The sequence below is a fragment of the Olea europaea genome, chromosome 21 (assembly GCF_002742605.1).
Source record: "Olea europaea var. sylvestris chromosome 21, O_europaea_v1, whole genome shotgun sequence".
Taxonomy (NCBI): domain Eukaryota; kingdom Viridiplantae; phylum Streptophyta; class Magnoliopsida; order Lamiales; family Oleaceae; genus Olea; species Olea europaea.
Window position 1 is genome coordinate 11,178,172 of NC_036257.1, and position 24,978 is coordinate 11,203,149.

Sequence of the window (24,978 nt, forward strand, 5' to 3'; positions counted from 1 at the left end):
AGTGTAAAATATAATACAATTTTCAAAATGGAAAAAACTGTATCATAAATTATGCGATAATATAAATAATATAGTGTATTATTATAATAAATCAGATCGAATTGACCTATATTCATATTTGATTCATTTAGTTAACATACTATTGAATTCGAATCTCGATTGGATTAACGAATTGAGATCCTAAATTTATCTCTCATTAAATCGAGTGAATTCGTATCAAAATTCATTCCATTGACAACCCCAAGTTCATTTAAAAGGAAGAGGAGAGAGAGAGAGAGAGAGAGAGAGAAAAGAAAAAAAAAAAAAAAAAAAAAAAAAACCGAAGTGCAACCAAATAAGCGCGCTCACAATGTTCAGCGCTTACTCACTTTACCCACCTTGCCAAAAGCCCTGTTCTGGACGTCTTCAAACCAATTAAGGGTTTACCAGTAAGGGTCGTACGGCGGTAGCAATGGAGGAAGCGGCGGCGACCGACGAGGCAGCCACACAGACTCCACGCTCAAGAGCTCCACACATTAAAAAGAGAGCGCTCAAGAATAAATCTCTCTCAATATCTTTCAACGAGAAAGACCTAATGTACGCATTTTGTCCATGCCTGTTGCACACTTACATACAAAACTCTCTTATTTGATTTGATTTGCTACGTATGCAGGGATTATGTAACTGGTTTTCACAAGAGAAAGAAGAAGAGAAGAAAAGAGGCACTGGAGAAACAAGAATTAGCCCTACGAAGAAAACGTATTGAGGCGCGCAAAAAGGTTTATGTTTAATTGCTAATTTCATCCTGTGCCAAATTGCAGTTCTATTGATGCTTAAATTATTATATTTTTGTAGCTTTGCCTTGTAATTTTCTTCATTTAGATGAATATTCCTTGGGCGGGGTATATCAGCAATTTGCACCATTGCTATTAAACAGCTGAAGCATAGAAATTGATAATTTTGAAAAAATGGGAAAAGAAACATCTCCTTACAGTTGTTCAGTGATTGAATTTTAGCTATTTTTGTGTGAGTTTTTTCCCCATCCGGGTGAAAGGATCACAGTTTGATTGCAACTGAATCATTTTACGACAAAGCTGATGAAGCGACCAAGGAGGATCGTCATCAACTGGTAAATCAACTGTGCTGAAGAAAAAATCAGATCAATTTGTATTCATGTTTTTCCTTTTAGAGTGCACTATATTGTTGTTTATTTGAACTGCTTGTTGTAGGCATCTTAAAATCCAACTTTAAAGGCAAATTCCCATGGCTAATATGTACCATTTTGACAGATTAAGCTTTTTATGGTGTAGTCCAACTGTAAGAAATTGAAAGGAACCAAAATTCATCAAAATCCTTTCACAAAATACATAGATTCTCCATGTTGAAATCAAAGAGAAGAATAAAAAATGCGGAAGCGTACCTTGATCCATAGTTGTTAGTTTTCTGAACGGGTTTTGATCTTCCAATTATTACGTGATTTCCTTGAATGTTCTTCTCTATTGATGGGGATGCAGATAACTTTCGAAACTCATGTTCAATTGGGGACCATGACCCTATATTAAATAACTGCAATTGGTAGTTATCAATTTTGGTGTTAGTTCAAATTGGCCCCTCATCAATTCAAAATAATGTCTTTCGGTTTCTATACTTTATTCTCATAACATTTAATGCCCATTAGTCCAAAATTAAACTTAATAGATCACTTTACGGACTAAATTACTTTAAAATAGCACCACACATTTTAAAATATAAATATGTGTGGCCCCATATGTTGAAATTTTTCCAACACCAACTGCATCAGAGATGTTGTCCATGAACTTCATTTGTGATGCTGCTTTTTCATAGCGTTAGTGATCTTATCTAGAATTTGGCATTGTGAATATTTTCTTATGTAGGTTTTTAATACTTCTTTATGAAAGCTCAAGAATCATGACCCCATTATTTTGAAGTTTCAAGGGATTTTTGTACTCACCGTTTACAAATTGAATCCTCTACTCCTGAAATGATAATTTTTCTCGAAATTCATTTTGATAGGTGTTAAAAGTTATACTTCTTTATGAAAGCTAAAGAATTATAACCGCATTTTTTTGAAGTTTCAAGGGATTTTTGTAGTCACCATTTACGAATTAAATCCTCTCCTCCTGAAATGATCTTTTCCTCAAAATTCATTTTTGTATAATTCTGTTTGTGTAATATTGACATTCGAATTTTGTGGTTGATTCCCATCAATTTACATAGTGTGGCTCTTGTTTCTTGTGACATAAGCAAAAAGTTTCATAATTGTTTTCGTAGCAGAACAACCTAAAATCTAACTCTAAACTAACTCACCTGGCTCACAGAGGTGAATGCACAAGGGTGCACATGTCTGATAAATTTTACTTGTCCTGAAGTAGTTGTGACTGTGGCTCAGAATCTTACAACTAATTTTGCTGCAGTTGACTAACAGCTATCTTGATATCAACTGTAATTTAATGGAGAATTTACTCTATATTAATATATATAACAGCTGCGCAAACATTCATATTTTTCTTACTCACTTGTTGAGCAAGTTTTTTAGGCGCTTATTTTTTGCTGGTTCTAATGATTCTGCAGAGAAAATTGGAGAGGGAATTTGCTATATATGGTGGAGCTGCACCTGATTCAGGCATAGGATCTGATGGATCGGACGAGGACAATGAAGGCGACGAGGAGGCTGAGCCAGTGGCATCAGTTGCAGGTAATGTGCAACTATGCAATCTGCTCACAAATCCTAAGATATGCACAAGAAGTAGCGAGTGTAATTTGAATTTACATGTATTAGACTAGTAGGGCCATAGACTAATTTCAGAAAGGGGAAAAGAACATTTTTTTCACTTGCTTTAAGCCCAGACCCCATGTTGCTAGGAAGACTGGTTGTGGCCATTAGAAACTGCAGTCTAGCTGAGGCCTTTATGTAGGAATCCTAGTAAATTTGCCTCTTCCTGAGTATATTGGATTTACTGCACAAGGTGAAGATCTTTGGTTTATATGTGGTATCTGCTCAATAGATGCTTCTATTAATCTAGATGTATTATTGACACAAAACAACTTAGTATTATACAAGACCTGTGTCTCAGTTTTGGGTGCATAATATGATTGTTATTTGGCAGGTATCTACCTCAAACTTTATGAAAGTAGACTTGTGAAACATTTATAGAACTTTGTACTCAATCCAAGCTTCCAGTTAACCTATTTTACTATTTTAAAAGGGACAACGATGTATGACAATGGTGACATGCAAGTCACAGTGACAACAAGCGAGATCCCTCGCGAACAAGAGAGCAATATTCTGGAGGGATCAAGGCCTCGGTCCATTGAAGGGCTTGAGAAGAGTAAGCAGAGCATTATTCATCTGAGTAAAAAACAGCAATTGAAGAAGGCTTCAAAGAAGAGATCTCGGCCAAAGCCACAGAGCAAGAGAGATAAAAAGAAGGGAAAGAAGAAGAATACGAATAAAAGGCACTAGACGTGTAATCTCTCTCTCTCTCTCCTGGACCGAACTTTACATATGTTCCGTTTGTTTTACTTTCAACTTGATGAGTATATGTTTTTTGTAGTCTAATATATTAACTTTCCATATCTCCATCAAGGTGTAAACATTATGGTACTTTTTTATTCTTGCTCATTTACTTCAAGTGGATTTTATGTATTTAAACAGATTTGGAAGTGGTAGTTTTTCTTATTTATAAGTACAAAAAGTTATCTACTTTAGACTTTGAGAGCAACTTATCATTCTGGGTGTATGTTACGGTCAGCTATCTTTATCCTATAAAAATAATTTTTTATCATGTCAAATTGGGGAAATTTCAATTTTGGAATATTTTATAGAATAAACAGCTTCATTTTATACAATAATGTCAAGTGAGAAAATTATACAAATCCTTTTTTCTTGTAGATCAACGACCACTGTCAATTTTCAAACAAACCAGGGCAAAAAGTCCACGGGACCCTCTCCAGCCAAATCATAAAGAAATAAAATTGAAAGTAGGGTAATTAATTTACATTGAACTTTTTAACCTTGTAAAAATAAAATAGAAGGTGGTACCTTATTTTTTTCAAATATTTTAGGGATGTATTCAATTGAAATTTCTAAATTTTTTTAAAGATTTTTTAAAAATTTTGAGATATATAACGTAGGCGTTTCGAAACTCTTTAAAAGTAGAAATCTAGAATAAAGACATTTGTACAATGATAATTGGCAACTTTTGTTGACAATTCATGTATTGTCGTATTGTCAAGATTTATTTGGTTGATTTAAAAAACAATTTTTAAAATCGATGACGGCATAGTTCTTAATAGTATTGATGTATTAAATTAACATTTTTATAAACTTTTAAAAAGTCTTTAAAGGTTTTGGTATATTTAATTAAAAAATCATGCTTTCTAACACTTGTAGTGTTGAACACCAATTTAGGTGTCAATTAAAACATTTTACAAGTCTATAAATTATAGGGTATTCAAAATGTCAATTAAATTTAAAGACTTTCATAAAAGTCTTTAGAGCATCTTCAGGAGACTTTGTCTAAAGATTTTTTAAACATGATATGCTCCCTATTTTAAAGTGTAAATTCGTAAAATCATGCTAAATTGACTCTTAAATTAACATTTTAATTTAAAAAGTGAGGATTTTAATTTAGAAAAATAAATTAAAATAAAATATAGAAAAAATAATAAATATTTTTTGGGAGTAATAAAATTAAGTGTTAAATATAAAGAACTTGTTTAAGTATTTTAAAAGTTTAACTTTCTAAATTTATAAATGCTCTCCAAATGATAGCATATATTTTTTAAAAATATAGAATTTCTTGGAAATGCTCTTATATGATACAAACATTTTTAAGTAGGTACAAAAACAAAATATCAAAATTTGTCTTATTCATTTCAAGATTTTGAGACCTTTTTTTTAAAAAAAATATAAAAATTAATACCTATTTTTTGTCTTATCAATATTTTTCTTTGGGTAATAAGCACGAATCGGCCTTACCTTTTACTATTATTGTGAAAAAATGTCATTACCTTTCCTTTTTGGTATTTTCACTATTATTTTCATCTTTTATTGCGTAAAAGGTCATTTTCATTCATTTTTCCCATTAAACGTCGTGAAATGACGAATGCCATTCTATTTAAATAAAACAAAAAGAAAAAAAAAAGAACAAATTGCAATTATAACTTCAAATTTTTCAAAAAAGTACAAACAAGTTCCAAATAAGTTAGTAAAAGGATAATTAATACATAATGTCTCTACCTTGTGCTATTATTATGAAAAAACGTCCATAACTTTTATTTTTTGACATTTTCACCCTTTATTATACGTTTGATTGCTCAAACCATCATTTCTATCCATTTTCTCAATAAAGCGGTAAAAAGACGAATATATACTCCTACCTCCTATTTGAATAAAAATTAAAGAAAAATAAAAAAAATTGATTACAACCATAGTCCCAAAATTTTTAAAAATAGTGCAAACCAGTCCCAAATAAAATATTTAAAAAAATTAGAAATTAATGTTTTTTTTTTTAAAAAAAAGGTATAAACTAGTCCTAAATAAATTATTAAAAAATAGAAATTACAAAATTAATTTTCTTTAATCTTCTTTTTTATTTAAATAGGAGAGTTTATATGTCATTTTATAGTTTTATTGAGAAATTGAATGAAAATGAATAGAAAGAATGGTTTGCGCGGTTAAATGTATAATTAATGGTAAAAATGTCAAAAAAAAAAAAATTATGAACATTTCTCACAATAATAATAAGAGATAGGGATATTATGTGCTAATTATCCTTTTGATAATTTATTTGAGACTATTTGCACTTTTCTTTTTCTTTTTCTTTTTTTTTTTTTAAAAAAAGGACTATTGTTGCAATTATCTCTTTCTTCTTCTTTTGTTTTATTGTAGAACAGTATATTCGTCATTTTATAGCTTTTTATTGAAAAAATGGATGAAAGATGGAAATAAATGTGAAAATGTCAAAAAAAAAAAAGGTAAGAAAGTTTTCCACAATAGTAGTGAAAGGTAAGGACGTTATGTGCTGATTACCCATTTTTCTTTCATCTTCCTTCTACGAAACTTAATGTCGTGATTAAAAAATTATTATTTTTATTTCAAATATTGTATCATTTTCAACAAAAAATATTAAATCACGATTAAAAAATTCTCCTAACATTTTTTGGTCAATTTTTTTTTTTTTAATGTAAAAGATCAAATTGTATTTAAATGATAAGATTTTATATAAAAGAGACATTTCTAATTAAATTTTATATAAATTGATTCGTTAATCTATTTTCTTACATACTGAAAAATATTGAACATTGATATTTCTTTATTTTAAAAAAAAAATACTAAAATATTATATCATTTATTTATCTAATTAAAATGGCTTAATTTTTTTAATTCAAATTAAAATTCATCAGATACTTGAAAATGAAGACATGAAGCGCATTGTCAAAAGCTTAGTTTCATAACTCTCGAAATACGTTAGCGCCATGTGGCCTTAATGCTCCACAACTTTCATCCCCACGAGATAGCGTTAAGTCAGCCTTAAATCATATGATAATTTAATCAATAAGGCTAAATTATATTGACTTCAGTACAGATGGTCGATAGGAAATTATATTAAAAAGAGCACACATATATTTGAAAAAACCTCTTTCTCTAAATGTAAGAGAAAATTATTTACAACCTCTCAATTATTTTCTCTTTACAAGATATCACTCTATCTCACTTTATGGATGGGAAATTTACATTGCTTTGCTTCCATTCCATCCATGGAAATTTTTCTCAACTCTCCATTCATTGATTTTACAAATGACCAAATGCCTCTATTTATAGGCAAACTCTTACTATGCAAGTTGGCATTAATGGCTAAGATTTATTTGATCCAAGGTCTTCATTTGTTGGAAGTAGCCAAATTGAAATTTGCTACCTAACAAGTTGCATGTCTCTACACTTACAAGTTATCATGTTGCAAGATGCATGTTCATTTCTAACTCTATGCTAGTTGCATATCCTTTTCAATGCAAGTGAATTATCTTTGCAACTCATATGGAAGTGGACATTCCCTTGTAGAAGAAGTAGTCAAGTTGAACTTTGCTTCCTCTATTGACCAAGTGGTAGTCAAGTTGAACTTTGCTTCCTCAGGCAAGTTGTAGTGGTAAAGTTGGATTTAACTTCTTCATGCAAGTTGCACAAGTAACACAAGTTGGCACCCTCTTGCATCCAAAACCATCGGCCGTAGTCCACGGTATTGCTCTCCCTTTAAGATAATGGTTTTCACCTTAGAAAAACCTAAATTCGGTCCCTACGTCCACTGACGGCATTTTTCCAGCCCGTGTCCTGCCTGTACAACCTAACTGCATTTGCTATCTACGTTCAGTCTGCTTAGTTTGTTTGCGTCCCTTGCCGTAGTGCTGAAACAGTCTCCCTGAGTTTTGCCTACTTGCATCCTCCTGCCATAGTGCCTATGTCTTTCCTACATGAGTCACCTATATATTGTTGAAGTTTAGACCTAATTTGCAAAAGGTCTACCTTATTTTCCCATCTCGTGCCATGACATTCCCCATGTCATGCCAACCCTCAAGTCATTCCATTGTGGTTCGTGACATTATATCGGTCGGGACCAAGGGGACGTCACTCCTATACCAAATTAGGCGACACCTTCATCGCCATATACCGCTGAAGATTAGACCTAATTTGCCATAGATCTACCTCATTTTTCCATTGCGTGCCATAACATTCCCACGTCATGCCAAGCCTCAAGTCACTCCATTGCGGTCTATGACAACATGCTTCAATATGGGTCGCCATGGCAATAATTTCACATTCACACCTTAAATGCCTTCGGTGTTTCAAGAATGAGTTAGTGTTGAGCTCGAACCAGCTCTAATCACTCTCTACTCAAGTTTTAGCACGTGGTCTCAAGTTAATAACCATACAATAATATTAGGAACTGATATCAAATGGAACCTCTGTAGTTAGACACTTTCAAACCATTCGGTGAGAGTGTTTTTGTTTTCATAAATTCACGAGTCTACAAAGAAACCTCTAGTATACATGGTAAATAGCTTTGGACAATATCAGACAATGTACGAAACAAGATTTTAAGTATTGGGAAAAATCACAAATACGTTACATATATATAAAAATTCACTTTTTACTACTTTACTAAAATAAAAATTGAAATTACTACATCATTAAAAAAGAAAAGCACACTTCAAAAAGAATTGAAGCTCAATAGCTTCTTTTTTAATTATTGTAAGTTCGCTATCGTCTTCTTTCTATGATTCTAATAGTCAAATATATGAAAAATTTAGCAAAGAGAGACGCAAAAGACATAGAAGATTGGACCGCGTTATTTTGTAATAGTTAAAATTGAAAATGTCATTATTTGAATTAATATAGTTTTGTGAATATTAAAAAAATTAATTATAGTATGAAATCTGGAACCGAACCCTAACGGTCCCATAATTAAATTTGAACCCAACGATTTCACTTACTAAATACCCAAAAATTTCGGATTCGATTCGGACCATGCCCACCCTTATATAAGACTAAATTGATACTAATTAAATAAAGAATTATAAAGAACTTAATCGATGTGTCGATGATGTATTCCATTTTTCTCTCTCAATCTCAAAGTATTCATTCACCCGAAGCTGATCTGCTTCAATTTCCATATTCTATAAGTAAACCCAAACTATTTGCAAATGTTCAATGGCCCTCCACATCAAAGGGAAATATATTACTTGGTTCTTTATTCTTTCAATTAGCGTCTATTTGTGTTCTAAAATGTACTTTTCCGAAGTCCTGGAGACAAATCAAAGCAAATCGAAACAGGTCGACGAGCAATGACACAAAATGCACACCATGGTGGAAAAATCTGGGTCCATATATTTCCGAACAAACCAGTGTGCAAAAAATGTTGCCTAAGTCCAAACCTTTCACAGGACGAGGTATAGTATAGTATTCTCAAGGAAATTGCTCAATGCCCAATTGGAATGGCCAGAATGGTAAATGTCAGGAAATTGGTAACAATTTGTCGTGTTACTGGAGGCAAAGTTTTCTCTTTGGTAGTTGCCAAAGTCGTATTTGTATTACTATGTTTTTTTAACATTGTAGCGCTTGCATTATCTTACCAAGGTTGTAACTTATTGCTTTGTAACTTCCTTGGAACTTAAAAATGAAAAAAAAAAAAAAAAAAGGAATATCGATACTTGATAGAAGAGATTTGAACATGATGAGTTTTGTCGCTTAAATACTTGGATTTGTTCATCATTTCCATAAATACATGAACGGATAGGGGCAAGGCCTACGCATACGTAATTTCTGAGCTTTTTTGCTTGACGCCTAAGTACATTTGGTGCGTAATATAACACAAAGAAAAAAGATATAGTAATACTTAGATTTCATCTTTGTCTTCCTCCAAGTTGTATACCAAGGGACGTTTTCTTACAGGAAAAACAGATCCTACGCCTCTTGATGTTGAAAAAGATGTCACTCTTTTCAACTACTAAATAAAAATTGTTGGAAAATAATTAGTTGTAGAAACTTACAAAACAGTAAAATGCAAAAATAAAACTTATCGACTGATCAAGTCTCGTGACAGCAAGATATCCTAAAGTGAATTTGCCCATTGATAATTGTTGCAAACTTCTCTGGATAATCACTCATAGGATACAGCAATCACAAATTACCTGTGCAGCAATCACGAATGATTTTTCAGAACTCTCAAGTGTACTATATAAAAATATGTAAATGCTCGAGTATAAAAATTTCAGAATATGAAAAATTATAATTTCGTTTTTAATGTTTTTATTCCAAAACTAGATGGGTGTATATATAGGCAAAATGGATCTAACTGTCTCCACCATGATCCAGAAATATTTGCAATATTTACTGGCTTATGAGTAATGGGTTGTTAATAGTACGTTGTTAAAAAATGGTCTTATTATAATGGCTAGTTTAACCCATTAAATAATTCAGAAAATGATCAAAATAAAATAAAAAATAATTATTTTAATCAAGGAAGCTCAAAAGTCCAAGGCCCCAATCAAAGACTTTTACATTATTGCATAGGATGTGACCCGTACCCCTGATCTCCTACACAAATTCCATATTTTCCATCACTTGAGTACTTCATCTAAACTAGTTATTTCCTTCACATATTATATTTATTGTATATTATCTGACAAAAATTTCATTTACAGATATCCATATCAAACAAAATATGATCTAATTCACCAAAAAATTTGATTGTAGGTTGAATGTATTGTTTGTGAAATCGATAATATCTGTTCTAGCATAAATTAGTGGCACACTTTTTTCTTTTTTTTTTTTTTTAAAGCACCACCATGACAATTGTTATACTCGAGCAATTCAAACTATAAGCAACCTGTAAATGTACTATGGAATTTTTTCATAAGCAAAAGACGATCCTACTTGAGAAAAACTTGATTAAATGAAGAACTTACCATTAACTACCAATGGAGAAACCACAGAAAGTGAAATTCTTCAAACCTTTTCATTCTCCAATTGCAAGTACATGACAGAATCCTAAAACATATGCAAGTTATATATTTACGATTAAATTTGGGAACGAAGAAAGGAATCCTACAAGTTGAATACATATAAACATATAGATTTATTGAATTGATATTTGATAGACCAAAGGTTGGCCATAGACAAAGGTATGAGAACCAGAAATTATAGGAATAATATTCTTTTATGCATTAGAATAAAATCCTTGTCTTTTGCTTGTACTTGAGATTTATATATGGAATATAAATTGTACTGAACAAAACCTACAGACAATGAAGATGCATTTTTTAGGAATCGCAACACTACATAGGGTCATGTACCAAGCAAATAACAGGACGCACCATTATTTACACATAATGAAGTTATAGCTTATACCTGAAATTCATGAAGTCTCCATGATTTCAAAACGATGGATCTTGAAATAGATATAAATGGAAGTTCAGCTACTTGTACAATCATCATAAAAGCGTTTCAGAGCTCTCGCTGTTGGTACGTGTTATAATTGGGTTGTGACCTGAATTATTGTTGAGTATTTGATTGAAAATACTATTGGATTAGTATTGGGAGTTGGTAGTAGATTTGAAGGAGTTCAAAAAAGATAAGAAGAATGATTTCCCTTTTTGACTGTTTTTTGGCTCCTATTTCATCCCAAATTCTCCATTATTGGTTTTACCTATTGTATCGAGATTTCACCTTATATTAAACTCTTTATGTATTAATTCTCCTAATTGTTTGGGATTCTTTGGTTATAAATATGTGGTGTACAACATATATTGAAATTGACCAGTTGTCCAATTAGTTATTGGTCCAAAGAGATCATTTGTAACTATTTACTATTGATTATAGTGAATTCTCTACCTCTACTCATGGTTTTTTCGAATTTATTATAGTGAATTCTCTGCCTTTACTCATGATTTTTCCGGATTTGGGTTTCCACATAAATCTTGTTTTCTTTGTATTCCATTATTTTTATAATATCTATATTTTCTCGTTCTTTAATTATTTGGCCGAATATAACAAGTGGTATCAGAGCCAAGGTTTTGGCGTTAGTCGGAGGGATAAATTGATTATCAAAGCAAGGTTTGAATGAGGTTGACTGTTTCAGGGATGACAAGTATGAAATTTGAGTTCCTCTTATCGATCACAACAAGATTTTTTTATTATAGCCAATTTTTTTGTTTGGATGTTGGAGGAGAATCCATGTAAGAATTGGTTATACATTTTGGAAGGTTCGACGATCACTTTGGATGTTGTTGCAGCTTATGATTTGATAAGCGGTGACTCAGGTGGAGTCGATTGTGATCGGGTTGTTCATGGTAATTCGAACAATAATATTGGACAATCTTCCAGTAGCTCAAGTAGAGCTAATTGTGATCAAGTTGCTCATGGTGATTTAAGCAGGTTTGACAACTCAGGTGGAGTTGGAAGTGCTCGTGCTAATTCGAGCAGGTTTTGGTGACTCGACTATAATTGAAAATGAACAAGATCATTCAAGCAAGGTTGGCGCGCAATGTAATTCTGCTTGTAAGCAGGGCTTGAATTTAGTTCACAATTACTGAGTATGTCTGGCAGGGGCATGGTGTGCCCGAAAGGGGCATGGTAGAAGAGGTAGAATAATTTGGTGAAATGTTATTGTATGGAGAATTTGGTTGGAGTTGAAGAGTTAAATTTTATTCATTGTAATGAAATTCATGTCAAGGTGGAGATTGTTAGAATTGTGTTGTGACCCGGATTTTTATTGAGTATTTGATTGGAAATATTGTTGGACTAGTATTCGGAGTTAGTAGTAGATTTGAAGAAGTCTTGAAGGAGTTCAAAAAAGATAAGGAGAATGATTCTCATTTTTGGCAATTTTTTGACCCCTATTTCATCCCAAATTCTCCATTATTGATTTTACTCTTGGTATTGTGACTTCACTTTATATTAAATTCTTCATGTATTAATTCTCCTAGTTGTTAGTGTTTCTTTGGTTATAAAAATGTGGTGTACAACACATATTGAAATTGATCAATTATTTAATTAGTTATTGATCCAAAGAGATATTTCATAATTCCTTATTATTGATTATTGTGAATTCTCCGCCTCAGCCCGTGGTTTTTCCTAATTTGAGTTTCACATAAATCTTGTTTTTTTTTATTCCATTATTTTCATATTATCCATATTGTCTTGTTCTTTAGTTATTTGGCCCGATTATAATGGTACCTACTTCATTTTGTAAGAATAAAATGTGTCCTTCCTATTTTACGCAACGATTACATTACATATATAACAAGTAAATAACTTGTGTGTTCAAAGGAGAATAAATAATGTGAAAGTTGACAGATCCACACAGTGATAACCATCGGGGAGATATAATAACACAGCTTCAAATGAAGTGTGGCCTTTTTCTAAATTGCAAGAATAGTATAGGAAAACCTGTGCCATGCCAACACAATTTTGCAGTATTTGAGAAAGTGTCATCTGGTACTTTAAAACATGTGTAATCAGTAAGCATCTGATGGCTCGTATCATGGTTCATAATGGAAGCCTCCTTAGAATGAAAAGATTCTGTAAAGTTCATGAAACCTTGCAGTATGCATCCGTACCTATCTGCAAACTAGATGAGTATTTTCCATCACGAAAGAAAATAGCCAATTAAAATACATGTTTGTAAAGGAAATTGTTCTTAAATTGAATCCCCTAGTTTCTTTACTTGGACATGGCAAAATAATCGTTTATCTTCTTATTTATTTTGATTTATAGACATTTGACTCTCATGTCTCGTGTGAAACATGAAATGGAGATTAAAGAAAATATAGTATTTTTTCACTTTATGCCCCTTCCAAGTGCCAAGCTTCTACAGAGTAATCCATATTCCTGTAATAGAAGACAAAAAGAACTAATGTTTAATTTGAAAAGCATTCTATATGTACAGAAAAGGGGCTTGTAGAAGTACAACAGAATAGACACAATAGATGGGGTGGGTGGTTCTTATGGACAATACTTTAATCACATGGGCCCACCCCCATGTGAGTGTTCGTAGCAATTTTGTGAAGCCCATTTTCTGTCCAAATGGTTTAAACCTTAATTTGAGGACTCAAACTTCTTATTATTGTTTCAAGAATTGAGAATAACTATTTGTTGAAAGTTTGAGTAATCTTCGAAAGTTTATCACAATATCATTCTCATTTTATAAAATATCATCTAGTCAACTCTGAGTCATCTCCATACGATAGGAAACAGAGTCGGTCCTGTGATTCTCGAGGCCTGAGACGAAGTCTGGAAATTAGGCTCCCCGACGAAATCAACGTAAATGCAAATTTCAACAATGTATTATGCGACCTATTACTAACTTGAAAAACTAACATTAAAACAACAACCAAATGTATTATAGAAAATTATCCAATGATAAAGTATCATGTAGCATTATGTAAATCATTATGTAGACCTTGATGTACATGTAACATGCTCCAAAGCAATAAGTACAAAGCAGATTCCTACTAAAAAAATTTGCCACTTGCCACAACATACCCCCACAACCACATCGACCCAAACCCATCAACCTTCCTTTAATCACACAGTTAACAGCACTGCTGTAGCCACAAAACTACCAACCAGAATCGAAAACTTCCCTCACAATGTCTTTACAAGATTGAAATCAGAAGTTTAAACAAAATGTAAAATGGATCTATCTCAATAAATATGAATTAAACTAACGCATGCCAATTGAATATCATCAAAAAATGGACATCAGAGATTATTTTCCCTTTCCCTTTCCCTTTTCTTCAGTAACCAAGAACACAAATATAACAAATCATAATACAGAACAGAGAATTGAAATTCTTCACAGAAACAAATTTGTGAAAACTTCAAATAAAGGTAGCACAAAAAGGCCCATCTTACAGATATTGTTACTTGCTCTTCAACCAGCTAGGTGGCTCGTAGACTTATTGAACATCGTGTGCCACACGTATGCCCGGGGCAACACCATTTCATTCCAATTGTGCAAAATGCCGAACCTGATTGATGGTGAATCCAACCAAGCCTATCCAGGATCATTAAAATCACAGGTTGTGTGCTTTAACATCCTCCTCTACTTTCCACCACATACATCTTAAATCACTCGGGAAAATCCTATCAAATGCAACAAATATCAATGCAGGAATTCCAATAATTTTCGGACAAAAGCAATAAATAGTACTCCCAAACTTTACCCTCCACTTTCAATTTCATTGCATGGATTGCAAAAACTTAGAGAATGCCCATTAAAAAGTATTTATTATTTACTTTGATCAACATGTCTCACCACGCTAAAAACGGGGACATCAACTGCGGTGGTGGATGGCTTTCGAAAGTGGAGGCTGGTCGTTGTGAGGGCTGTGGCCAAGGGTGGCAGAAGAGTGGTGGTGAGGAAGAGAGACAGGAGGCCAAGCAATGGAACAGAAGAAAAGCTCCAGAAGAAGGCTATCCCGGCTCAATGAAATTGTTAATAATGAGAAAAATAAGGGAAAAAACCTGAAGCAACTGTTGGAGGTGGATGAGAGGTTGAAAATTACTGGACAGAGATTAGGGAAATTGTGGGGAAGAGAAAAAACCTCGGACCATTTCCTTATTAAAGAATAGAACAGAACATCATGCATTAATATAAATATTCTTAAATGAGTACAGTATATTCACAAATAGAAAATTACAAATGTTAAGGAAGTTTTGTACATTTCATGATTAATAGGAAAATCAAAACGTCTTTTTTGTGACTGAGAAATTTTGTCTTCCCTGGATTTATGACTTGACTCTTTCTCAATGAATTGTCTCCCATTTTTCATGAGTATTTACTATTTACTTTGTTCAAAGTAATTTAGCCCCTGTTTGATGTCCATTTTTCAACAGGATTTACTATTTACTCTTTCTTCATATTTACATAACTGAACGTTGTTCAAATTTGCCGAATTGGACAATATACTTCATAAAAATGCTTCCACAATTTATACAAAAGCCATATGATGTTTACATCATGTCTTTAAATGTAAATGTAAATTTCAATTTTGACATTTTGTCAAACACCTTGATGGTATCATAGAAAATCAAAGGGAAAGAGCACCATTTAATGCTAGAGCTAATCTAAAATTTAATGATAATTTTTTTAATGTAAACCAAAAAACTACTAAAATTCAAAGTTCAACTTCAAAAATAAAGTGTATTCAAAATTACCTTCAAATTCACGAGTGTAATTCTTCAAGTTTGAATTTCCTTCTATACTCCTAGAATTTCTCTTTGATGACTTTGATTCATGATATTCATTTACCTACTTTGACCATTGATAAAATCGACCAAATATCGATAAAGATTTGCCAAATTCAAGCTTTTACAGAGCAACAAAAGATTTTCACTCAAAATTTGCCCCAAAATCACCCAATCGTCCCAAGGGAAACTCTCGTTAAAACTACAAAGATGCAACAATATTAAATTGGTGGGTAAGGTTTTCTCTATACATGAATACTGGAGTCCAAGTCGGAGTCGGGAGTGAAGGTTTCTCGAGAGTTTACTGATGCAAGGATTCCCCCTTCTAATTTGGGTTTTTGTTGTGGGTGTCAATGTTTTGAATGTAATTAATACAATAATAGTATTTTAAGTCAGTTTTAAGGTATTAATCAAATACTTAATTTTTTTAGGGTATTGTACCTAATTATCCCAAAATTAAAAAAGAGGCCCCTTAGATTTTGGGCCATTGTTCAAAGAAAAAAAATTTGGGCCAGCAATATGAGGCCCCTTTAGATTTTGGGCCTGAGGCGTAGGCCTCATCTGCCTCTAGGCAGGACCGGGCCCGATAGGAAAGCTAAATTTGCAGAAAAAATTCGAATCAGTCTATTTATTAACTCTAGAAGCAAGTCCATTGTTCTAGTCTAAGTATGTCGAGTAATTCTATCATAAACATCATGAGAAGATGAGTAGTGAAAACAGAGAAGGCATACCAAGATTCCATTTGTTGAAATTCTTTTGTTAAGGATCTCTTCAAGTATTCAGAATCTGAGAATCCCCCTAAATGAGCCAATTCTCGAATTCTCTGTTGTGTTTTCCAAAGTGCGAAAAGAAGGAATATTACAATCAAGACAGATACCAATGAAGCTAAAGTGCCAAATAAGATAGCCACCTGCCAAAAATATAATTAAAAATTGGGTAGCCTGATGTGCCATGGGAAAACTCATGGGCTCTATGATTCGTAGTTTGTTCAAGAATTTGAAGAAGGTTAGTGAGCAATGATTGATACATTCGGGTTGCAGGATAATGGTTTGTTTGTGATCGTACAAGATCAGAGGTAGTTGGGTTCAGTACTTTTTGAAAACTACTTTTGGGCTACGATGTCGACAACATAAAGAAGAGAGGGTATAAATACATTCTTCGATAGGTATGTACATTCGAAGAATCTTTTGAGGGCTATCAGAGGGAAAAAAACATTTTTGGTCTCATTTCGGAGAGAGAAATGTGACATTGTATGCAAGTGTCACTTGTTTGAGTTTCGGGTCTCATTTCGAAGAGAGAAATGTGACATTGTTTGCAAGTGTCACTTGTTTGAGTTTCGGGAAATAATATGTAGGCATGCGATCACAATACCGGTTCGTAATGATGTCACACGGCTGCCAGAGAGATATATTCTGTGGAGATGGAGAAGAGACGTTAGTAGAACACACATGAGGATCACAGTGAACTACGATGGATCAGTTTCTACTTTTGGACAGTTGAGAAACAACGATATGTGTCGAGCTTTTGCACAGGTTGCTGACCTTGCTGCAGATGATAAACGGTGGTCACGTTTGATAATGGATTGGATAAAAAGTCAATGTAGTCTACTTATTAGTTCAAAGTCGAGTAGTGGAAGTGATAAAGTTTCGTAGCATGCTTCTCAGGTACCCAGTCATTGTACTAATTTAAAAAATATATCGAGCGAGAGTGTACTGGACCCAAAATCTACTTGTACAGAAGGCACGCAGAAGAAACTTCGAAGGAAAAACTTGTTGGAATCGACTTCGAAGAACTAAAAGTGTGATATTATGTAAAGGTTATGAACCTTCCCCACAACTAAAATACAATCTTTTTAAAATTGTAGTATAAATATATTTATTCACTTTCAAAAGTAAAAATCCTCCAATTTACTTTTACTAACAAGTCGAAATATAAATATCTATTCTCATTTTGCCTCTATTTGATTTAACCCCTGTTTGAAATTTAATTTTTAAATATATTATTCCTTCAAACTCATTTTTAATCATACATTCTCTCATTAAAATAATTTTAAATGTAAACTCACAAATTTTCCTACTTTTTAACCAAACGTTCTCGGGTAATTGGCACAAAACGTCCTTACCTTTCAAGTCTATTGTGGAAAACGTCACTACCTTTCATTTTTTGGCATTTTTGCCCTCATTTCAACCTTTCTTTGCGCTGGACGTCCTTCCGTCCATATTCCGTCAGTTTTTCCGTTAATTAAAGGGTAATTGGCACAAAAAGTCCCTACCTTTCAAGTCTATTGTGGAAAACGTCCCTACCTTTCATTTTTTGGCATTTTTGCTCTCATTTCAACCTTTCTTTGCGCTGGACGTCCTTCCGTCCATATTCCGTCAGTTTTTCCGTTAATTAAATACAAAAATACATTTTTCTTTCCATAAACAAGGGTAAAATTGTCCTCACCTACTTCACCCATTTTTCCCACCATCAACTTAGTCCATAAGTAACAGTAGCAGCAACATGAATCTGAAAATACTTTAAATGATTAAGTTAAATAAAGAAAAAATATCGTGAACACATTATACTTCACAATTCCACAACTACTGTTGCTGTCATCTTGTGTCACTGAAAAATTTTAGAAAGACATATTAAATGGGTAGTCAATTTATAATGAGCCAAAATGGTGAATGACTCTTTTTGGCTCAATGGAGAAGATGAATGGCTCATTTTAAATTGACTCATTATAAATTGACTACCCATTTAATATGTCTTTCTAAATTTTTCCAGTGACACAAGATGACAGCAACAGTAGTTGTGGAATTGTGAAATATAATGTGTTCACGATATTTTTTCTTTATTTAACTTAATCATTTAAAGTATTTTCAGATTCATGTTGCTGCTACTGTTACTTATGGACTAAGTTGATGGCGGAAAAAAGGGGTGAAGTGGGTGAGGACAATTTTACCCTTATTTATGGAAAGAAAAAGATGTTTTTGTATTTAATTAACAGAAAAACTGAAGGAATATGAACGGAAGGACGTCCAGCGCAAAGAAATGTTGAAATGAGGGCAAAAATGCCAAAAAATGAAAGGTAGAGACGTTTTCCACAATAGACTTAAAAGGTAGGGACGTTTTGTGCCAATTACCCGAATGTTTAACGGAAAAACTGACGGAATATGGACGAAAGGACGTCTAGCGCAAAGAAAGGTTGAAATGAGGGCAAAAATGCCAAAAAATGAAAGGTAGGGACGTTTTCCACAATAGACTTAAAAGGTAGGGACGTTTTCCACAATAGACTTGAAAGGTAGGGACGTTTTCCACAATAGACTTAAAAGGTAGGGACGTTTTGTGCCAATTACCCAAACGTTCTCCATTAAATCACTATTACAAAATCTTTTTTTTTCCCCCAGAAATGGGACTTAGACAAACCCTTAGATAATAATAAAAAAAAAAAAAGAGAGATTTTGAGTAGATTTGATAAAATTGATAGAATGTGGTTGAAAAATTATGACTCCCTTGAAATGTGTTGTAAAAATTAAATTTTGACTTTTACTTATATATTAATCAAAAAAATTTTAGTTGAACTAAACAATACTTTATCATCTATATTTTTTTGTATAAAATTTGAAATAAATATAAATATTTTTTTTCATATTATTTTTATTACATTTTTCATGATTCACTTCAGTTATTTAAATATTGTTAAAACTTAAAATACTATAAAATGTATTTTTTTTCACATTTATGATTTACAGATAATTAACAAATTAACATGAATAAATATCTTAAAATAATTTAATAAAGCCAATAGAAAATTCATTAATTATTTTATTTTTGTTAGATTTAAAAGCATTTAGTCTAAAACTCTAGATTCTAACCCTAAAAAATATGATTAACTCCAATTTTTTTGCTTCTCGTTCTCAAATTAGATTATTATATTTCAGAGATTAATACATGGTAACATTTGCAATTTAAATTTTCTATCAATAAAATTCAAGCAAGAGTTGTCATGTAAGTCAATGAATTAAAGCATGCATTTTTTGCAACCTGATTCTATTTTTCCCAAACTCACTTTTAACCACACATTATTAACTTAGACCGTGGTAAACCTTTTTTGTTCTCTCGAGTTCATGATTATTTTTTGAAATATAATTTTTTTCTTTTTACTTAAACGAAGCGAGTTCAATACTTAAGAAGGTAATTACATAACTGCCCTTGGCATCGTCAGAAGGACATCATTTTGATAGGTCAAAGAACCAATTATTCGGGACAGATTTATTCACACAAAATCTGGCTAGCATGATATAATAGATTACAGTTCATGTTCAAAACCGTAAATCCATAAATAAGTAATGATAAGCCCACCAACCGAACCGAAAAATTTAAGTGTTCTCAGTCAAGACAAGACAGTGACACAGTTGATACTCAATCCATCTCCTAATTGGGAGAGAGTGAGGGCCGCGGGATCCTCTTGAATTACAGCTAACTTAAAAATGCAGAGACCCTAATTCCCAAGGTGTAGCAATGTAAGAATGCCAACTAGTCTACGCTGAGTTTACCAACCAAAAATGACTGCTCACATAAAATCATAGTCGTCATAGTCATTGTACCCTCCACCACCAACATCCACGTCGTCATCAGGCTTGCCAACATGCAGTTGCTTCTTCTTTCCACCTGCAAAAAACATGCTGCCACTCGTTAAAAACTTCGCCATGAAGACAACTATGACTTGTTGACACAAAACTAATATACCAGTCTTCTTTTTGCCAGTATTAACTTCTTTCTCTGCTTTTATCTTCTCATTGGCAATTGCATTGACCGAAGAGGCAACTTCTTTGGCATCTGACCCTTTCAAACCAGTCATTGACAATCTCATTACAGCCTTCAGCAATCCAATATAATGAAAGCTTTTCTGCAATGAAAGAGAGACCTGTTATACCTCTGCAAAATCGAATTAATACAAACACAGACAACTCAAATCCCACAAAACCTCGTATGGACGAAGCTTATGAACAACAAGTTCTGCATATTCTAAGAAGTCGTTTTCGGTTTTAGGAATGAAATTATCAAGGGTTTTCTCATCACCCTTCTTGGCAAACAATTCCGTAGTGGCCCTATAATCAGCTTCTTCAACAAGCCTGTGGAAAAAAAAAAAAAAGAAAAAGAAAATTAGGAGGAAATAACTATAGGTATAGATGTTGGAATGCAAGGAAGAACAACAGAAACTGTCCCAAGACTCACGTCAAAATGGTTCATAATCAAAGTTAAATATGGGAGAAATAGCCTTTTGCTGGGGCAATTCACCGGAAGATGTCGTAATAAAAGGTCACAAAATTCATCCCAAAATGTGTTGCAGGGTATGTTAGCATTAGCAATGGCAATAAAATGTTCCAGAAAAATAAAAGTTCTGCAAAGCACATCTAAAATTTTTGTGTTCCATCACTTTCCTTCAATGAATGACAGAAGCAGAAAGAAATGACTTGGGGGAATACTGCCTTTTCTTTACAATTCATAAAAACAACCCAGCCTTGAATGAAAAGATAAGAGGTTTATATTCCACTAATTTTCTGGAACCAATTATTAGGTTTTGTCAGCTATCGAGGTTAGTTTGAACGATAACTAGTCACAGACTCTGATGACAGGTTTATAAAAATATTGGACTCCCACCTCTGCCGTCGGAGTTTTTCTTCTAAAGGATCTAATGGGGCCTCCTTTTCAGCTTCAACAGGTTTCCCTTTCTTTTCACCAGATGTGGCTGCAACCTTCATTGGGGCTTTTACAGGAGGTGGCTCAACTTTAGGTGCCTGACCACATCACCCAGTGAAAGGAATCAAAACTGAATACAATAGGTTAGAATAAATTCCACATCAGGTGCAAACTAGAATACAAGGGATTTTAGGTCTTGCTAGGTGAAGTGATTATGGGGCTTAGGGCATAAGACTTCCATGGTATAATTTTTATGTTAGTTAATTAAATAAATATGTAAAGAACCAGCAACAAAAATAAAAATAAAAAAGGAGCTAGAAAATTTAGCTCATATAATAGGACTGAAGACGATAATTGATATCTAGAACAATTCAACTATTAGATATAATGCACTAAAGCTTGATACTTACAGTCAGGCATTGATAGCTCAATGTTATAAATACTCTACTTAGGCAAAACAAAAATAAAATACCTATATAACTAATATAAATAATAAAATACCTATATCACTAATATAAATAATAAATCTCAAAACGTATAGCTTCCTTTCTCAATATTTTGACCCCTAGCTTTAACCAGATACTCTAAGACACAAGCCTTTGCAGCATGGCATTAAGAACATTGATAAAGCTGGAATTGCTATAATGCCATCGGACGTGTGTGTGGGTGTTTCAAGAAGTGAAAGAAACTAAAGCAATCCATTTTTTCGACAAACCAATCATATTGTGGAGTAGAGCCAAGTGAATGAAGTGTCATTCAGACTCGATTCAGTCAAAACACTTTTCCATGATGCTGATAGTAAAATTATGGTGAAGCACAAAAATGTTCAGTAATCTTAAAAAATGTAAAAAAAACCATGTTAGTAACATTATTTAATAGTGAGGAGCATGTGCTGAGCACAGTAACGAGATAAAATCACATACATTGCCTGTCTTAGTTAATCAACCAATGAAAACAAAAAAGGACAACGTTCTTAGTTAAATAAAAGCACAATATTCATAAATCTAACTTAAAATTATATTTTATTCTGAGTAAAACTTGAACATAGCAAAAGCAAAACAGACAGGCCATCAATGGTCATACCGGAGTAGGCTCGTCTTCATCCTCCCAAGATTCCTTTACATCATTATCGTCCAGATCTTCCTCATCCCATTTACTCTTTGGTTGCTCCTTTTTGAGAAGATCTAAAGTAGGCTCATCCTCTGAAATACGGAACACAATTATTAGAATCTACCAAACTATATACCTCAAAATGCAATCAAAGACAAAATTGAATCAGGGAAGAATAAAATCCTATCAAGAGCTATAATAGATTGACTAGAGCCATAGTGTGGACATTTTTGAACAACTGTATGCAAAGCACCATTGACATGAACACCCCATACCCTTTTATTATTAGACAGAATGTAGGGGAAATCCTCAACTCTTGTCCACAAATTTGATTTCAAGCTATAAACCTTAGTTTCTGAAAACAAGTATCTGCAATTGGCATCCCGAACTTCGACCACCCTAAATCCTTATAGTCATCGTTTTTAGAATCATACCCAAAACAAAATGCCTCACGCATGTACGCCTCTGTTTCCTTTGGATATTCTACGGGTGTAAAAGGTAATTTCTTAACTTTCCTCGTTGAAGGATTCCACAATAAAGGCTTGTCAGAAACCAGAAGGACTAATCCATTGCATGAGTTTAAAATGATGTGATTCTCAATTGGAAAAGATCCAATGTCTATGCGGTTCAATGAATCTGATCATCCAAGCCGTCAAGAATGAGACTAAAATTGGAGCTAGTTTTCCCGGCGTGATTCAAATTAAATTTTATGAAAACTTTACTGTCTATTATAGAGGACCATGGCTTCAAAACGCACCTGAAACGCATGCAGTCTAAAACCTGAAAGCATGCGGTCTAAAAGGGCAGAACTAATTTGCCAAACTAGTTGCAAGTTGTAACATGTTCTATTATGCACTCTCAGAACACCATACAAAGACAAAGGGACTTCAATTGACATCATGAAAAACATAAATTTGTCCATCACCGTACCATAGGGCACCTAGACGGATATCTATCCGTTCTACAATAAAAAAAGTCAGGAAAATGCAAAAAATAAAAAAATAAAACTGGAAATTTAATATGCGAAGTTAAGGTTCAAAATCCTCAATGAAAACTAGAGCTACAAGACATTAATTTCCAGGTACAATAAAAAAGAAACCAATGAATCATAGCATACAAATAACAGCAAGAAGTCATTAGAAAAATGATTGGATCAACACCATGTTGATTAAGTCCCTGTTGGTCACCTATTATTTTACATTCTATTACATTATTTTTTCTACGGTACTCATTTTCAACCATACATTTTTCATTAAAATAATATTACACACAAATCAAAAACTTTTCTTCTTTTTAACCATACATTCTCCATCAATCCACCGTTCCATAATACATTTTTCAAAATTAAAGGGTCTCAAACACACCCTAAATAAGGAGATCCGGACTAGAACTGCAAAAATCACACTCAAAATTAATAAACTTGATCCTAAAACCAATTTTAATTCCCAATTGACATGCAAAAAACACCCCAACTATTGTGAAGAAGGTTTATAAATAAGGTATCAATTTGCAAAATCTATATAAAAAAAAGAAAGAAAAAAGAAAAAAAGAAAAATTAATAAACTGAAATTTATGGAGATTCACAAAAAACCACTTACCCCAGTCCTCCATCAATTTTCGTTTCTTATGAACTCAGAAAAAGACTTCAAAATTCGCTAACTGCGTGAATCGCCCAAATATTATCTTTTCAAGCTTCAAGGAAAATATTACAAACAAAACCATGAATTCATAATCCAATTTCATCAAATTGAAAATGCGTAAAAAGACAGATGGAGCTAATCAGAACATAAAAAACCATTAAAGTAATTGATACCGAATATGGAATCCCACAAAAAAAAAAAAAAAAAAAAAAACCGCTTATGACTACAAGATTCGTAGATATTCGAAAACGGACTAATCGAAATAACACAGTTCAAACTAAATACATACTCTCAGAATAGGACTAAACCTTTAGATAGAAGCCCGAATTGTTGAGAAAAAATGAACCCTAATTAAATCAGGGCTATAGACGCTTGGCACGGCGACAAGTGCTAGCAGGTTACACAGCGAGAAAGGGTAGAGATGGAAGAAGAAGAAGATGAACAGTCCGGACCCACCGTTCTGATATTAGGGTTATTGTTGAATATTTTGGTAATATTTATATATAGGCGATTGAACAACAAACGCGTTCATAGATGTGTGACCCCTAGCGTTTTTTTACCCTTTTTCACTGTCGGCGGGTAACGTAAATGAAACAATGGCGGGTATTTACTATTTGGGAATTCTTTTTTATTTTAGTAAAAAAAATGTCAATTTTACTATAAATTGACGGGATACTTTAAATTTGACCCAGTCAAATGATCTAAATTTTACTTTGACTTTCAAAGTCATGAATATTATGGCATTGGCCTCTTGTATGGTAAAAGATAAAGATGCCCTTAAATGTTTTGTAC

General features: G+C 33.0%; 2 protein-coding genes across 3 annotated transcripts; one reads left to right on the forward strand and one right to left on the reverse strand.

Moving 5' to 3' along the window:
- The first annotated feature begins 355 nt into the window (after window positions 1–355).
- Window positions 356–3,710, forward strand: LOC111370637 (ribosomal RNA-processing protein 17). Its single transcript, XM_022992455.1, has 4 exons — window positions 356–576; window positions 653–758; window positions 2,572–2,695; window positions 3,207–3,710. Exons 1-4 carry the CDS (start codon window positions 452–454, stop codon window positions 3,461–3,463), a joined length of 612 nt encoding a protein of 203 aa, XP_022848223.1. The 5' UTR covers window positions 356–451; the 3' UTR covers window positions 3,464–3,710.
- Window positions 3,711–19,981: 16,271 nt separating this feature from the next.
- Window positions 19,982–24,670, reverse strand: LOC111370638 (eukaryotic translation initiation factor 3 subunit J-like). Of its 2 annotated transcripts, none has more exons than XM_022992457.1 (7): window positions 24,495–24,670; window positions 24,145–24,238; window positions 22,520–22,638; window positions 21,398–21,534; window positions 20,721–20,868; window positions 20,483–20,642; window positions 19,982–20,404 (listed from the first exon to the last, which is right to left on the reverse strand). In XM_022992457.1, exons 2-7 carry the CDS (start codon window positions 24,155–24,157, stop codon window positions 20,307–20,309), a joined length of 675 nt encoding a protein of 224 aa, XP_022848225.1. In that variant the 5' UTR covers window positions 24,158–24,238; window positions 24,495–24,670; the 3' UTR covers window positions 19,982–20,306. The 2 variants fall into 2 exon arrangements, with proteins under 2 accessions (XP_022848225.1, XP_022848224.1); XM_022992456.1 differs by having other exon boundaries at window positions 20,053–20,404; window positions 24,476–24,670.
- Window positions 24,671–24,978: the final 308 nt, after the last annotated feature.